This window comes from Arxiozyma heterogenica (genome assembly GCF_036370985.1).
Source record: "Arxiozyma heterogenica strain weizmannii chromosome Unknown scaffold_30, whole genome shotgun sequence".
NCBI classification, from domain to species: Eukaryota; Fungi; Ascomycota; class Saccharomycetes; order Saccharomycetales; family Saccharomycetaceae; genus Arxiozyma; species Arxiozyma heterogenica.
In genome coordinates, this window is record NW_027042683.1 from 656378 (window position 1) to 674243 (window position 17866).

The following is a 17866-nucleotide window of genomic DNA, read 5'->3' on the forward strand; positions in this document are numbered from 1 at the left end:
ATATGCAATAGTATGCTTTAGTTAAGATGATAAACTGTTTTTTTACCTATTTAACGGTTTCTTCTTCCAATTCACCTTTGAAATATTAAATGACTCTTACCTCACGAAATTTTATGTTTGAGCTGACTAAACCAGTAGATTCCAGTAAAATACATATATAAATATTAAAAATATGTTACAAAGAAAACATAACATATAGATGTATAATTTTTTTAAAACAAAAAAAGATTCACTTGAAAAGGAACAACAGACTGATACTTTTATCAGTAAACATATGGTGGAATTAATTCAAGACATATTTTTAGAGAACAATTAGAACCACAGGGATTATTTTACAGAATTGATATGTATGTATATATAATGTGTAGTTATTAGGTTGAATAAATTATCCGATTGTTAATAATCACAAAATAAATGAAAAGTCTAAAAAAATATAATTTCAGAAATAGAAAGTGAATATTTTCCATTCACCAGAAACGTAATTCAAGATATAAATGTAAGGGTTATCTCAAGTGGTATACTAAAATATGGATATTAATTATATATATAAACACTTACAAATTATATAATTGGTTGATTCTAACTATTAGATAGATTAGTCTTGAATATTCGTCTTATTCTTCTTAACCTATTAGATAGATTATGAATATTAATGCTGATAATTACCTCTGGCATTATCTCTCAATAATCAAGGGTCTCTTAAGTAAGCTTCTTAATAATTTACCACCAATGTCCATCCAACGATCATATGCTCGTTCGAACACACTCACAACCTTGGGCCCAGAGTTTCGGTTGTTCCAAGTCCTTCGCCTCGACATTAGGTGTTACCCACAGACTACGTATTTCAGGATTTCCAGTTAGGGTTCCTTACAATAAAATGCTTTCTCTTCAGCAAAAAAGAAATAACAAATAGAAACAAAATTTGTTACTTTTCTTGTACCATTTTACATTTTAATTAATTAACTACGCATCAAGAAAAATTCTTTAGCTTTATTTCTAAAAGGATTATCACAAGTAACATACTAAAAGACGGATATTAATTATGTATATCAACACTTATTTTTTTATTAACCATTAGTCAGTGTTTTCATAATTAATTCAGAAATCCCTTAAAAGTATATATGGAAAAGTTTCTAGAGTATTCAAACTCCTATAGAAAATAATCTGCTCTACCAAATTTATATCACGTAACTGTAATAGATGAAAACCCGATTACGAGAGCTATACTCTTCTAGACGCTAAAATAGATAGATATAGCTTGAATTGTTCTCCATATATGACATATAAATTATACTTTACGTAAAGAATAAACTAATATACACAGATATACAGATAAACAAAAAAAAACAAGAGCGTCGTCGTCGACCAAGGAATCCACAAGATCGTTTATAATGACATCCGGATTTCATATGTTACAATTTTTCTAAACTTACCTTTTTGCAAAATTTTACAAACACACATAAAAACAGGAGTAACCAACATAAGTACAAGAGAGCAACCAAGAAGAAGAAAAAGGAACCAAGGACTACCTAGGTTTAGATATAGTATATAAGTGTATACTATTAGGTCAACTTAGATTAAGGATATATAGATATATAGGAATATTACAGCTAGAGATATAGAAAGAGTCTATATCTTATATCTATCCAAGTGAAATATTATTGAGATTTCAATAAGAACTACTGTTATCAGAAACACATAACCTCAGGGTTATTACAATTACACTATACAAAAAAATTTAACAACAAAAAAAGGGGCGAGCTGGGAATTGAACCCAGGGCCTCTCGCATATTCACGTATTCAACAATACCCAAAGCGAGAATCATACCACTAGACCACACGCCCAAACACCTTACAAGCCCTGTTGTGGAATAGAATAGTTATAACCATCAAGATTACATAAGATCCTGAATGAATCTAGAACCAATTAGTGTATTAATAAGCCATACATGTGCTACAACATTAGATGCTGCATAATAAAAAGATTGGATTACATAAGATCTTGGCAAATCTAGAATTTACCTATTGTTTTATTAAGTCCCACGTGTATTACTAATCACCATGATTAGAGAATTGGGATGCAGTTCTAATCCAGTAGTGCACCTAAATTAATATAATAAATTTTAGGGTTTGAATCAGTCAAGTCATTAATGTAGTAATCTGAATAATCGATCGAGCTCCAGAAAACATATAAAAGGACAACGTTTTCAGGAGATAAAAGATCATCTTCCATGATCGTTTCTTGTAAATAATTTATATATTATGTATAAACAAAATAGAACAAGCAAGTAACAAGTCAAGTAACTTCGAATAAGTACATTAGCTCGATATAAGCCGCTTAATATATAAGACCGTTTTAGTAATTATACTATCGACTATAGTTGATTACTGTCTCGATTATTTGAATTACTATTAATATTATTTGCGCTTCCCTGGAATACACAAAGAACTTCACCATACCATACTACAACAAAAGCTGTTGTGGAATAGAATAGTTATAACCATCAAGATTACATAAGATCCTGAATGAATCTAAAACTATTTATTGTATTAATAAGCCATACACGTGTTACAACATTAGATGCTGCATAATAAAGAGATTAGATTACATAAGATTTTGGCAACTCTAGAATTTACCTATTGTTTTTGTTAGAATTTGGAGCCTTCTGCATCCATGGTAATGGTAGACATCATTAAGTTATAGATGTCTGTTGTGTTTTGTACTAAATACATGTATATACTTATTATATAGTGTATACAGTATACATTCTTGTATTTACTTCAAGTTTTTTTTTAAAAATTTTCATTTCTTTTCAAATCTTCGAAAAACATACTTGGTGAAAAATAAAATGTCTTCCTGATATTATGATACATCCGTACATCACATAATATACAGAAAAATTAATTAAAAATAATTCTTGTGGAAATGACAGTAATAAACTCCCATTTTCCAACATGTCTCCTTAATTGGTTTTTCTTATAACTTCCTCCTGTTCACTATAACTTAATGATTTCCATTACCAGAATTCCAGAGGACAGTGATTGGAAGCAACTCTTTGGGTGTCAATTCATGTTGTAGAATCACTTTCAATTTAGCAAAGACTCTTCTACTTATAAATTTTGTTAATGGATCTGGAAGTTTTTTTTTCATTTATTTGTCCTAACTCCTATTTATATCTATTGATCCTTTTTCTAATCTACTAATGAAACTGTTCATATTCAATAGTCTTATGTTCTTTTCAAAAATAATTCTTATGACAAATAAGATCAATAAAACTTTCACTTTTCAACATTAAAAGATCTAAAATAAATAAAAGAGGTCAAAATGAAGAAAATACATATTTATTTACGTACACTAATAAATATATATTTATATGTTAGATAACAAGAAAGAGTAGGCCAAATATAAACTAACGATTAATATGCTTATTACTTAAAACCACTGACATTCAGTAAATTACTGGTTCACAATTATTTACTATTTTATTTTTTGTAATTGTGTAATTGTGCAGAATATCTTAGTAACTGCAGGTTGTGCATCGTACAGATTTCTGATTAGAGAAAGATTTTTATTCTTGGTGTGCTAAATACTAAATATATATAACAATCATTCAACAATAACATCTTGTTATGTTCAGTTCCTCTGATCCAGTTAATATAAAAACTTCAAATACAATAAATAGACACTGTTAATTTTTAATAAACTGAAATTAAACTCAGCATTAAACGAACCCCTTCACACATCTTAAATTTGAAATTTAGTAGGTAAAACAATACTATGTTAAACATATCGCAATTGTTATAAACATAAGGTTGAAAAACCTCAAACAGAGATTCCCATTACAGCATTTAAATATATGAAGATAAGTAAAAAGACCTTACTGATATACTAATCAGAGATTCCATTTGAATATAATTTTGAGATGTGCTTAATGGTTATTAACGACCACGTATCCCTTTACCCATAATAAGAAATTATTATATTTTTAATAGTTAAAAATGTTTACAATCCTATGTAAATGTTGAAATGTATTAACCCAAATAAAGTAAAGCAAATACTAATCGTATGAAAAAAAAAAAAGATCAAAACTGTTTATTTTACTGAATATTTAATACTACCATATATATAATATAAACCTTTTATATAATCTGAGAAGTAAATTTATGATTACTTCAGTAATATGATTTCAACAGTTAACATCAAGTAACAATCTTCTATAAACAACTCCTAACTGATCTATAATGAGTCGGATGTTCCAATCTTATAAAATTAGCCATTTTTCATTCCTATTATAAAAATTTCTCATGTCGACATAAACTAGTTCAATATGAAGCTTCTAGTTGTATTAACAATGCCTTAATAACAATATCATTAAGATTTATATATATATATTTTTTCATATTTGATACCTTTTATCACTTTAAATCAGAGGATAGAAATAATTATATATATTTCTGTCTTCTTAAGAAGTTTATTCAGCAATTTTTTCTTTAGATAATTCTGATATTGGATTAGACACTACACGTATAGAATTAAGATTAAGACCGTGTTTCAAAACTTTTGGTTCAGAAACGTGATTTGACAGCTTTGGAATAGATTTAGATTGAGTTATAGAGTCTTGAGATTCGATATGTGAGTGTTTGGTATTCTTCCAAAAGGCTGTTTTTGTACCAGGAAAACTCCAAGATTGACCTCTTTCGTTGTTTGTATCATTCTTAAGGGTATCTTTGTTATTTAAATTATCATCTTTCTTTAACTTTTGTTCCAATCTTTGTATTTTTTCATTTTGATTCTCTACAAGATTCGTCCATTTTGAAATTTCCTGTTTCAACATTGCATTATAGGATAAAACGCTTTCTAATGATCTCGTCTGAGAATTTACCTGGTCCAGTAACTTACTATTCATATCATGAAGTACAATTTCTCTATCATGCAATTCATTTAACTCTTGTTGATAGTTTTTATTTGCTAGTCTTTCTTTATCTAAACATAACTGTAATTTAACAATTTCTTCACATTTTTCTAAAATAATTTGCATTGCATCTTGTGTATCACTATTACTCCTATCCATATCTCTTGAACTATTTGATTTGACATCAGATGATGACTGTGCCAAATTGTCGATTTTAGTGTCTTTATCTGATTCATCATCCTTTTGGACATTACCACTACCATCACTACTAAGTTGTTTAACTATTTTAATTTGTTCTGTTAATTTTGCATTTTCTAACTTTAATTGACTAATGTTTTTATCAACTTCTTTATGCTTCTGTTGAATATTCATGACTGTCTCTAACTTCTTTCTTAAAAATTCAATTTGCAACTTATAATTTTCTTCTTTAAGTTTAATTTCATTAACATATATATCAAATTTTGCCTTTGAATTCAAACCAAATTTATTATGATAAATATATGTCTCCAATTTAGATAAACTTGATGCAAATTTCAAAGAATCTAAAGTCCTTGTCAAATCATTTTTATAAGTAGAACCACATATTATGAAAAGATTTTTATAATTGTCCATTAAAGAAGAATAAAGTAATTTAGTAAATACTGAATCCTTAAAATGAGTATGAACTTTTTCATTACTACCCAATCTATCAATAATCAACTTAAATGAATCAATACCTAATTTTATTTTTTTCATATCTTCTTGACCAATATCGTTCGTCAAACCTATATCTTTAAAATCTACTATTTGCAATATACTATTTTTCAAAATATCTTTATCAACATTTAACTGTTGAATATTGATCTTAACGAAAACATGGGATTTCCTTGACTCATAATAAACAGATGTCAATTCGAGCAGTTCATTAAGTAGATGATTGAGATCCTTAATATTGATACATTTCAGATGTTTTATACTATAATTATTTTTATTGATTTCTAATACAGTTTCATCGTTCTTATTAAGATGATATAATTTCAACGGCTTTCTACTTGTCACTGGAACCAGTAAATCATAGATAACTTCTGCATACAACTCATATGCTGAAAGAGTAATTTTAAAGTTTGAACCATTAGGCTGTTGATGATAATTTTCTGATAATTTAGTAAAAAGCGCTTTACAGATAGTTACTATATAACCTTCATGTTCACAAAACAGAAATCTCGTTTTCCCTGTTTTAGCTTGTCCATATGTCATTATGTTATAATTATACCCATCTAAAAGATCCTCTACAATATTGCCAACATCACCCTCCTCCTTTTGGATATTATTAAAATGAAAAGTTTCTCCATTAATTATCCATGTATTATCGTCTGGTGTTTCATAATCAAATTTTAAATTGGATTTATCATTAGGTGGCATCAAACCATCCCAAATTCTTGGTTTCAATCTTATCATAATATTAGACGGTACATTTTTTGCTACACGTGGTAATTTAAGTGATTGCATATCTATATTCTCATAAATAGGTAATTTATATTGTTGCTTAACATTATTTGTATATCCAATATATTTCATTTCCCAATTTTTTCTATTCTTCTTATTATTTTACATATATATATAGTATATCTATGTAAATACCTCAAAGATGGCTGTATTCTTCAATACTTAAAACTATTCGCTTACCCTCTTATAACTACATCTATCTCTTCCAGCATTCATTACTGCCTCTTAACTCAAACATCGACAAAGGCAGAGATGCTTCATGCATCTTTTTAATTTTTCAGAGAACAATTTTTGTGTCTATTTCTTTGTCCTCGAGGATACAACAAAAAAAAAAATAGAACCCCACATTTTTGTATGAAAATATATATACACTGGAGAAGATATTCGTCAAATATTCTTTGTAGGCAAATAAACGTATGTGCTCATAACTATAATGATTACGATACAGTCAATTAAGAAGAAATATAAATATCTAAACAGATAAAGGAGTGCTATTACGTAATTGAAACAGGGATATGTAGTTTTGGATTTTATATTAAAATATAGTTAAATAATATATATAGAATAATAATAATATATATATATGACAATATAAACACACCACCAAAGAGAATTAATATTGAAAATAGGTGAAGTAAGGATTGTCATTATAAAGTGATAGTATAGATAACAAACGGTTCATATTCTGTGTCAACTAGAGATGCATATTGATGTAAGGAGGTATCCCCTTTATCAATTTTTCCTTTCTTATCTTTAACAAAGGCATTCCCACCTAAATAACCAAAGGAGTCTAATAATTCAGACTTGCACTTTGATAAAAATTTTGGTGGCACTGCAATTATTTTACTGTTAAAATGTGGTGGTAAACCATAACGTAAAACAGATTCAACAAATACTCTTAATGCTTTAATATGGAACCAATTGATGAAAATGTCAACATAAGCTGTCTTTGCTAATCTGATCAATTGGATCCTTAAAGATTGCTCCAAACTTGCAGCTGAATCATGTTCTTGTTTTAACTGTTCAATTAATTCTTCAGAATAGTTAAAATCTCTTGGTATGAATTTTTTCTCTCTACAATTAGTTATGAAATCGGGAACATTTTTCTTGAAAAGATGAACATTATATAATAAAAATTCAGAGTCTCTTGATAAAATTGATGCAGAACCAGGAACTACGTTTGCGGACAACCTTTCATAAGATGATTCGAAACTTTTCTGTAAACTTTTTGGAACTGCTATCAATAAAGTAGTCAAGTGTTCTGAATTTAAGATAAAATCCTTGGGTTTAACGATATCGTGTAAAGATCTAACAGAAAGATCACCTGTTTGTTTCCTTTCAGCTGCAGTCAAATTTGACTTGGCAGTATTATAATCGGCAAACGTAGATCTAACATCTAAATCTAATTGGCTTGATTCATTTGATATGATCTGAATCAATTCCTTTATGCTTTTATCTAATTTGAATTTACGTGACTGCCATTGGAAATTTTCCAAGTATTCTGGGATTGGCATGTTATTTATTGGAATAGTGGTATAATCGTTAGTACCGGCTTCATTGAATTGGGAAAGAATGTCGATAATTTTATTTATGGAAGTATGGATCTGCCCATCAATCTTACTCAATTCTTCAGATTCAACCAAAAGACTATCTAATGAACCTATCTTGAATTCTGGAATTTCAAAATTTGTCACATATGCTTTACCTTGAATTAGGGACTCTTTTAACCATGTATCGGTATCTAACTGAGCAGAAATCAGTCTATCATCATTGGCCAAATGAGCAGGTTTGGAGTTCAATGGTAAGGATAAAAGTATAAAATCTTTAGCTGTATATAATGTAGTAGTCATATTTTAAAAACTAGAAGAAATCAAAACACTAATAAAATTGATATTTATGTCAGTTTTAGAAACTCACTAAAACTAGTAATATTATTATGTATACTTTTATATAAATGATTATAATTTGTTAATAAATCACACAAATTCTAAATGATAAAATACTAAATTCATACACTCTTTGCATTTGCATTTACCTAAATTATATTCTTTGTCTGTTCTTGATAAGTTTTTCATTTTTTTCTACACAGTATGCTTTTTTCTTAAGAAATAAAATTAATTTATTTCGAAAGAATAATAAGACTATTTGATAAAGGAGAAGTGATCTTGTCTTTTTAAAAAGTGTGTGAGTTGAGAAGAAGAAGAGAAGAAAGAAAAAAAATACAGAGAGGAGCACAGAAAATAGATATATCTATAAATCATGTATCATATATAATATGTAAGTAAGATTACAGATAAAAACAATTGTGATATATAATAATAATACATTAGATAAATTAGAAATTATATACGGTCTTCTTACTTTGTTGTCACCCCGTTCATTTCAAGACCTTACCATCAACAATTTCTTTGTTTTCACCATTGACAACAACTGGCTTATCCCAAGCCCACATGTTGTTAACGAATTCCTTGTCGTCTTCATTGGTTGGGTCTAATTTAGTGTAGGAGTAAGATTCCCAATCGGGAGCGACATCGAAAGCTGGGACGTTGTCTTGACCTCTAACCATAAAAGCACCAATGATACCGTTGTTGTTGTTTTCACCATAGACAACCATGGAACCGAACATGTATTTGGTGGAACCAGTTAATCTGTTGAAGAAACCACCAATCAAGTTATTAGACATGAAAGTTAAAGTTAATTCATCGTTGTATTTGTATTCAACCTTCCATAAAGAGTATTCTTCTGGGTTGTAATGTTCCCAGAACCATGGTAAGGCAACTGGTCTAGTATCTTCGTTGGAATACTTTCTCTTCCATTCGTCCAAGACGAAAGTAGACTTACCTAATAATTCCAATGGATGCTTTGGTTTCTTTTGTGGAGCAGCATCATTAGATTCAGTAGATTCCTTCTTTGGTTCTTCATCCTTCTTCTTTTGTTGTTGTTGTTGCTTGTTAGATTCTTTCTTTTCCTTTTTTGGTGGATTATATTTGATTGGTTCATCAATCAACTTATAATCAGCATAGGTTTCAGAAACGATTGGAGAAGCAAGAACAGTGTTGAACCATCTGACCAAGTATGGGTGGTTCTTTCTAAATTCAGAACCACAGATAGAGCTGAAAGCAAAAGCCCAAGCAGAGAAACATTGAACATCACCAACAGAGATGTTTTCAGTGGCTAAGTATGTGTAGTCAACCAATCTTTCTTCAAAGAATTTGGCGTATAATTCAATAGTTTGCATATTAGAATCGACTTGTTTCTTGTTGTATTGATAGATACCAGACAACATCAAGAAATTACCAGCAATAGAAGAGAAAAGGTTGGAATTACCAATGGAATACCATCTTAAAACTTGAATCTTTTCCATTGGTGTGAAACCAAATAATAATTTTTGGTCCTTTTCTGGTAACAAATCAATCAAATAGGATAAGATAGCAGCATTTTCAGTCAATCTTAAACCCTTTGGACCTAAGAAAGCTGGGACTTGATGTAAAGTGAATTTTTCTTGGAAATCTTTACAGACAGTAGACTTGATGTTGACAACTTCAATGTCTAAATTATAGTGGTTAACGATAGCAACAGCTGCCTGACATCTTGGAGATGGAGAAATGAATAAAGTACCTTGAGACATTTTTTGAAGATGTTCGACGAGTTATCTTATCTTGAGTTATCCTAGTGACAGAAAAAAAAGGGAATAAGATTTCTTAATTACAAGCAAGAATACAACTACACACATACATACATATACATATATATATATATGAATAATCTAAGTAGATGCAGATGAGATGATCAGGAAAAAACCCGAGAGTGAAAAATTTTTTTTGTCTTTCTTTCTTTTTGCTCTCGTGTTAGGTTGTCATAGCAAGTTTCCAAAACAAAAGTTGATTTTTTTATTTTTTATTTTTTATTGTATGGTGTGTTTTATTTCTTGGTAGGCATTGCTTAGTCATCATGTTATCTGCTATCAGGCGGATTCAAACGGTTTCTAGTACCGTTCCTACCGGAATTGTACAATGTTTCAAAATCTCTTTTTCTTTTTGATTTATTTCACCACAGAAGATCGTTTGGCACGGAAAGATTGGTTGTCTGACAACATCCATACATTCAAACACTATGTTGCCTTTTGATCTTTTTCTTCGCTACGATGAGCTGAAATGAAAAATTTTTGCTTTGGTTATTATTATTAAAAGGATGTCAATATTGATGAACTACGATGAGACGGATTGTCATTATTCCATTAAGAATACAACAGGGAATAAAGTTGTAAAGTTAGACATAGAATAAGAGAAATATATATATATAACTACATTACGAAGAAATCAAGAACAACAACAAAAAGAAAAAAAAAATAGAAGAAAATGAGTCAATCATTGGAAGAAAGACTTCGAGCCAATTCTAATGCCTTTGATGGTTTATTATCATTAATACCAGCAAAATATTACTATGATGAAAAGACACAAGACCAGTGGAAAGCGAAAAAGAAAAGTAAAATGCAAATGAAAGAGGACAAGTTGAAAAAGTTAGATCCTGAGCAACAAAATGATGAAACTGGAACTGCTTTGGATGTTTTGAAAAAAAGAGAAAAATCGGCCAAACCTGTTAGATTACCTGGTCAAGGTCTTAGATCTTCCAGAATTACTATTACTTCAGAAGACAACAGCAAAGAAGGAGGAGAAGAAGAGGAAGAAGAAGAGGACGAAGAAGATGTTGAAAAAGCACCAATACATGTACAGGTCGAGGAATCTGAAGATGTAAGTGACAATGAATCTATTAATATTATTTTTGATGATGAAGGCAATGAAATCGAACTGAATAATAATCAATCCAACATAAATAAAGCTAATGATGATGAAGGTGGAGATACGGATAAAGATAAAGATAAAGATAAGGATAAGAAAGATGAATCTGAGAATGAAGTAAAATTACAAAAACAAAAGAATTTGGAATTGTTACGTGCAAAATTACAAGCAAAAATTCAGAATATGAGAAATAAAAGAAAGGCACCAGGTACTAACGTTGATGGTGCTCCTGTATCTAGGGAAGCAATTCTTTTACAAAGAAAACGCAAACAAGAGTTGAAACAACAGAGAAAGTTACAAGATTTAGACAATTCTGATACTAATTCGGAATCTGATACCGATGATGAAAATGATTTAGATATCGAAAGCGGCCCAATGGCTAAAAAATTAAAGAAAGATACTAAAAACAAAGAAGAGGATGAAGCTGCTAATGCTGACGGTGTCATGTATCAAAGTATTATGTTTAATGATGGTGTGCGTACAACCTCGGATTTACAAAGACTAAGAAAATCTAATCAAGGTAAGAAAAAGGGTCCATCGAAACATGATTACAAAGCACAATTGAAAATCCTAGAACAACGGAAACAGAAATTACAATCAAAGGATGAATTAGAACAAATCAAAACTATAGAGAAGAACAAATGGCAAAAAGCGATGTTACAGGCTGAAGGTGTTAAACTAAAAGATGATGAAAAATTGATTAAAAAGGCAATAAAGAGGAAAGAAGCTAAAAAGAGGAAATCTGCTATTGAATGGAATGAACGTAAAAGAGCTGTTGAAATAAATAAACAAGAAAGAGCCAAAAGAAGAGAAGAAAATTTAAGGATTCGTAAAGAAAATAAAGGTGTTAAAAGATCCAAACAACAAAAGATGAAACGTAAATTTAAAAGTATTATAACACCAAAGAAAAGAGCTGGGTTTGAGGGTCGTTTAAAAAGGAAATAGTCATATCATCTCTTAATAAATTTTTTTTGTTAAATATAATAAGAAATATAATGTTATACTATGCATATAAACGGAATATACGTACAAACACATACACACACACGCACACGCACATATACATACAGATATATATATATATTATAAATATTGTAATAAAATGCAAGAGAAAAAAATGAAAATAAACATACACCCATTTAATCACTGCCAATAGATGGTATGTTTTCAAAATAATAATGATAATGCAATTCACACTTTTCATTAAAGGGATGTTTACAATATTGGCAACTTAAAGGAGTTGAGAAGCTTAAATATTGCTTAAAAGTCAGTTCCTTCCCACAATGACCACACAATATACATTTTAAATCTGGATTTGCACCAACATCAAATTTCTGTACTGAATGAGAAGTCAATTCATTGTGACATTGGACACATGGATAATAATAGTTTGGACAACATTTTAATTTTAATGCAATTATATCATTTGCACCGTTCCAATGTTCACAACGAGTCTCTGCATCAACTAGTTTGCCTCTAACCTCAGCCATATGATTCTTTCTTGATTTTTATCAAATCAAATATGCATATATAAACATATGTCAGATCAAATATATATACAATACTCTATATAAAACAGATTACCAGCTTAAACAAATAAATGTAGATATAAGTTCCTACAATACGGGTAATATAAAAAAAAATGCAGAAAGATTATAACCTTGAGAAAAAATTTAACCTTTTCTGCTTAACAAAATAACAATATTACACATGTTAAACACATTAAGCATACCTATAGAAAAATATCTGTATCTATATAAATAACTATGCATACAAACACACACACACACACACACACACACACATATATACATATACATATATATATCTATGGATATATATTGGAAATAGAATTTTTTTTTGTATACAAGAAACATATGAATATTTATAGTCGTTATCGATGAATAATGATAAGAAAGGAAAAAAAAAAATATATATATATATACATTATAGACATGAATTTGTTATTACTATTTTTTTTTGCCTTTTATTTTTGTTTTTCTATAGATTTGAGAATTGAAGATCGGAATCCAGAATTTATTAATCTCTAGCATTAACAAAATCCTTACCCTTATTAATATTCTTCTTCAAAGCCTCCTTGCATTGATCTAACAAAACTTTTTCTTCAGAAGACAATTCACCGATAGGTAATATTTCTTCAACACCTTTTGGACCTAATCTGACTAATTGCGCAAAGAACTCGATACCTTCATGCTTAAAAATCGGGGATTCAACAAAAGTTGGTTCAACAATATTAGCTTCACCGGAAAGACCTCTCAATACAGCATCAGTGAATTGGGCACCTGCTTGAGCCATGGATAAAGTAGCGGAACCAGCACCGTTCTTAGCCTTAACGACTTCGTCACCACCAAACTGGACTCTGTGAATCAAAGTTTCTTTCTGCTCTTTTGTCAATTTGGTGGAAGCCAATTTATCTTGAGATAATAATGGTAAGATGGTTACACCTGAATGACCACCAATAATGCTGATTCTTGAATTCTTGGTTGGATCTGTGTTAGTCAATTCTGAAAGGAATCTGGCCGACCTAATTGAGTCTAAAGTAGTGACACCGAACAATTTCTTTGGGTTATAGCTCCCTGCTTTCTTGAACACTTCTGCCACGATTGGAACAGTGGAGTTAACTGGGTTGGAGATCACTAAAACACAGGCGTCTGGTGCGGCCTCGGCTGTGGCTTTAGCCAAATCATGGACGATCCCTGCATTAACGTTAAACAAATCATCTCTTGTCATACCTGGTTTTCTTGGAACACCGGCTGGGATCACAACGACATCGGAATCCTTCAACGCATTATGTAAGGCATCTGGTTCATCGGCATTGAAACCACGGACGGTGGAATTTGTTGGGATATGAGAAAGATCTGTGGCTACACCTTTAGCATTTTTCAAATCGTATAAGTTCAGACCAGTGACTTTTTCATTTAGCTTCAAAAGTAAAGATAATGGTTGACCGATACCACCACAAGCACCTAGGACAGACACTTTATATGGATTGATCGTGGTAGAAGAAAAACACCTCCTGACGGCAATTCTCGAAAGCATTATTATTATTTATTTTTTACTAATTTATTTATTTATTTATTTATTTTATTTTATTTTATTTTATTTTATTTTATTTTATACTGCTAGTTGTTTGTAGTATAACTAAATAAAGATACGTTTAAAAATAGTTTAGATGATAACGAAACAACATACAGATATAAGAAGGCCAGAAAAAAAGAGCGAGGAGGAAAGAAGCACAGTTTGAAAGCCATGTAAGATAATAGTAATGAGCTAAACGGCAAGCGTTAAGACGATTGAGATGTAGTTCATCTTACTTTAGTGTATTTTATTTATAATAAAATCCACTTGTTTTAGTTTACTGTTTTCAATACGTAATCTTTACTTAACATCCAATGAGGGGTGAGGTAAAAGAGCGTCAACCGTATCGGATTTTCTAACTCTGTTTGAGTTTTCCACGCATTTTCTGCCTATTTTACCAAGAGACAGAAGGAGTTTTTGTTGTTCTTTGCTGCTCTGCCCCGGTGTAAGACCGTTCGCTTAAACGGCTCTCACACAGCATCGCCCAGAATTTCCTCCTTTTCGGCTATCCCTGTTCCTGGGCCCGTTCCTCTCCCTCTATTTCCCCCCTGTTCCTTGTTCTTGTTCTTGTTCCTGTTCCTGACCCTAACCCTAGCCCTAGCCCTAGCTCTGTTCCTACTTCAGTGGCAGTGAGAGAAATGGAAGATTATTGATAGAAAGGAAAGAAAAAAGAAAAAAAAAAAAAAGAAAAAAAAAACAGATGTTGTTGGCTCACCGCTGCTATCCCTCTATACATAGGAGGAAAAAAGAAGAGAGGCGGAAAAGACACATAGTAAATTGAAATTTTTCTCTTTCTTCTTTCTTCTTTCTACTTTCCTTTTTTTTTTTTTTTTTTTTTTCCTTTTGAGAAGTGAATGGTGAGGGGGGCGCGATCCTCTGCGTTACTGAATAAGTTTTAAAACACGTAATTGCATATCTATATAATATGTAGTTTTATGTAATATCTTTTATTTTACTCTTTTGGGTTAAGATAAAACGGAGTTTAAAATGAGTAACTTCTCTCTTTTCTCTTTTATTTTTTTTTCTTTTTTATCTTTTATGTTTATTTAACTCTCTATATATTAAATAAATTACTTTTTATCTTGGTTAAATTAAATAATGAATTCATTTAAATAAAGAAAAAGCAAGCAAACAAGGGATAAACATAAATAAACAAATATTAAGATATGATGTATAATCTTGCTAAGGTGTAATAGCTTTCTTGTCTCGTCTCTGCTTTTTTTTTTTGTCCAGCAACCACCAGCAACCAACAATTTAAACAAGAAACAACAACAACAAAAAAAACAAAAAAATACTTGCACTTCTACAAAGAATTTAACCTAAGTTTAAGAAATACAATATCACATCAACTTTTGATTAAAAAACAGTCAAGACCCCTATTAAAACTTATACAACCAAATGCCTTTTATTTTTTTGTTTTCATTTCCTCTTCGTTTCAAATCATGTTCATTCTTATCTTTTCTTCATTTACCTTTAATTTACATTTCAATACTAGTAGCATCGTTTAGATTATTTTGCACTTCAAAAAAAAATAAAAAAGAAAAAAGAACTGCATATAACCTTAATTACAATAACGTGGTTAAAGTAAAAGGGATAAACCCTATAAAATTAAACACGGATCAATATTTCACTTTAAGGTTTTAAAAAATTCTTCTTCTTCTTTTTTTTATTATTAATATTATTATTATAATCGCTGTTGTTGTTGTTGTTGTTGTTAATTTTAGTTTATTTATATTTCGATAAAAGGATGCTTTTGAAAAGAATAAAAGAAAAATACCCTAATAAAAAAAGTAGAGGGACAAAAAAAATAAAAAAAAAAAAGAAAAGAAAATCCGACTGGACATCGGTATTGTTTTTTTTTATTTTTTAGATTAAATAAGGGAAATCTATATTGATATATATTATTTTATTATTTTATTATTCTACCACTCCATTGTTCTATTGTTTATTAATCTTTTTTATAGATTTTTCCTTTGTTCTCTTTGCTTTCTGCCTTCCATTTGATGTGTCTTTTTTATTTTTCTTCTTCTTCAATACTAATGTTTTGTCTCTTCTCTATTGTGAATAGCAAGATAACTTGCTTCAGCAAAAACAACAACTAGACAAGAAATCTTTTATCATTTTTTTCTTTCTTACAACACATCTTTGGAGATATGAAATAAAGAAACCGAAACAAAGGAAAGTGAAATCAATTAAAAGAATACTGAAGCATGAGATGTTCAATGCTATATATATATATACTTATCGAATCCAATTTATAAGGACTCTCTTATCCTTTCTTGAATCCACTTCTTGTTATTTTCCACATCATATGTTATCTTCAACAAAAAAAAAAAGAATAATAATAATAATTTACAAAAGACAAATAATCAAACTGTTTAATAAAAAACAACACACCTAAATATATCTCCTCATTAACAATATGTCGACCTCATCTGTTAAAGATTTGGAATCTCAAAACCCACCAATAGAAGCAGTTTTGCCCTCGGCTGATGATGCTTTCCCACAAGCAGATCTACCAAAACAAATGCATAAAAAGTCTAGATTCGATATAGGCCCAGATACATGGCATAACCATTTCATTGCAGCTTATGGTGAATTCGTCGGCACTTTTATGTTTCTTTTATTTGCCTATATAATTTGTAATGTGGCTAATCACGCTTTGGAATTGAAAAGTAGTGCAAATACCCCGACTACTTCTCATCCCTCTCAAGTCATTATGATCGCTATCGGTTTCGGATTTTCTCTTATGTTCTCTGTTTGGTGTTTTGCAGGTGTCTCCGGCGGTGCTCTGAATCCTGCTGTATCCTTATCTTTGGCTTTATCTAGAGCCATCACTCCTACTCGTTGTGGTGTCATGTGGGTCTCACAAATTGTGGCTGGTATGGCCGCAGGTGGTGCTGCTCAAGCTTTGACTCCAGGCCCTGTTCTTTTCACCAATGCCTTGGGTCTCACTTGTTCAAGAACTAGAGGCTTGTTTTTAGAAATGTTTGGCACCACTGGCCTATGCTTGACTGTCTTAATGACCGCTGTTGAAAAACGTGAAACTAACTTTCTTGCTGCTTTACCTATCGGCGTTGCCTTATTCATCGACCATATGGCTTTAACTGCCTACACAGGCACCGGCGTTAATCCAGCAAGATCATTCGGCGCTGCTGTGGCCGCCCATTATTTCCCAGGGTATCACTGGATCTACTGGATTGGCCCATTATTAGGTGCTTTCCTAGCTTGGTCCGTTTGGCAAATCTTACAATGGTTAGACTATCAAAAATGGGTTGAAGCTGAAAAAGCAGATTAAACATCAAACCAATAAAAAAAAAAAAACAAAAAATAAAAAAAAAGAAAGAGTTATGAAAAATAAAAAACAACGACAACAGAAAAAACAAACAAAAAAAAATAAATCCTTAGAATACATTTCACCTGCCCATTATTATTTTGAATTTAATTGCTCATTTTCTTTTTTCTTCTCTCTCTCTCTCTTTTTTTTTTTTCTTTTCTTTTCAATCTTTTCTTTTCTCCCTTTTCAAAGAAGCTGTGCCGGCCAAACAATCAAAATACTGTGGCTAAAAA

The 17866-nt window shown here is 30.4% G+C and overlaps 7 protein-coding genes and 1 non-coding gene across 8 annotated transcripts; 2 read left to right on the forward strand and 6 right to left on the reverse strand.

Annotated features, from left to right (window-relative positions):
• Positions 1-1753: 1753 nt before the first annotated feature.
• On the reverse strand, positions 1754-1845 carry PWA37_003854. The gene has a single exon. It is a non-coding gene; the product is annotated as a tRNA-Pro (tRNA).
• A 2627-nt stretch (positions 1846-4472) lies between these two features.
• On the reverse strand, positions 4473-6470 carry SMY1 (Smy1p; the record flags this gene model as incomplete). Its single annotated transcript, XM_064860365.1, has 1 exon — positions 4473-6470. One exon carries the CDS (start codon positions 6468-6470, stop codon positions 4473-4475), a length of 1998 nt encoding a protein of 665 aa, XP_064713026.1.
• Positions 6471-7045: 575 nt separating this feature from the next.
• On the reverse strand, positions 7046-8248 carry VMA5 (H(+)-transporting V1 sector ATPase subunit C; the record flags this gene model as incomplete). The annotated part of the gene is made up of 1 exon (XM_064860366.1): positions 7046-8248. The coding sequence occupies one exon, from the start codon at positions 8246-8248 to the stop codon at positions 7046-7048; it is 1203 nt and encodes a 400-aa protein (XP_064713027.1).
• A 527-nt stretch (positions 8249-8775) lies between these two features.
• TEF4 (translation elongation factor EF1B gamma) lies at positions 8776-10026 on the reverse strand (the record flags this gene model as incomplete). The annotated part of the gene is made up of 1 exon (XM_064860367.1): positions 8776-10026. The coding sequence occupies one exon, from the start codon at positions 10024-10026 to the stop codon at positions 8776-8778; it is 1251 nt and encodes a 416-aa protein (XP_064713028.1).
• Positions 10027-10756: 730 nt separating this feature from the next.
• RRP14 (ribosome biosynthesis protein RRP14) lies at positions 10757-12142 on the forward strand (the record flags this gene model as incomplete). The annotated part of the gene is made up of 1 exon (XM_064860368.1): positions 10757-12142. The coding sequence occupies one exon, from the start codon at positions 10757-10759 to the stop codon at positions 12140-12142; it is 1386 nt and encodes a 461-aa protein (XP_064713029.1).
• A 194-nt stretch (positions 12143-12336) lies between these two features.
• Positions 12337-12687, reverse strand: HOT13 (Hot13p; the record flags this gene model as incomplete). Its single annotated transcript, XM_064860369.1, has 1 exon — positions 12337-12687. One exon carries the CDS (start codon positions 12685-12687, stop codon positions 12337-12339), a length of 351 nt encoding a protein of 116 aa, XP_064713030.1.
• A 550-nt stretch (positions 12688-13237) lies between these two features.
• Positions 13238-14257, reverse strand: MDH1 (malate dehydrogenase MDH1; the record flags this gene model as incomplete). The annotated part of the gene is made up of 1 exon (XM_064860370.1): positions 13238-14257. One exon carries the CDS (start codon positions 14255-14257, stop codon positions 13238-13240), a length of 1020 nt encoding a protein of 339 aa, XP_064713031.1.
• A 2461-nt stretch (positions 14258-16718) lies between these two features.
• On the forward strand, positions 16719-17594 carry PWA37_003861 (aquaporin family protein; the record flags this gene model as incomplete). The annotated part of the gene is made up of 1 exon (XM_064860371.1): positions 16719-17594. The coding sequence occupies one exon, from the start codon at positions 16719-16721 to the stop codon at positions 17592-17594; it is 876 nt and encodes a 291-aa protein (XP_064713032.1).
• Positions 17595-17866: the final 272 nt, after the last annotated feature.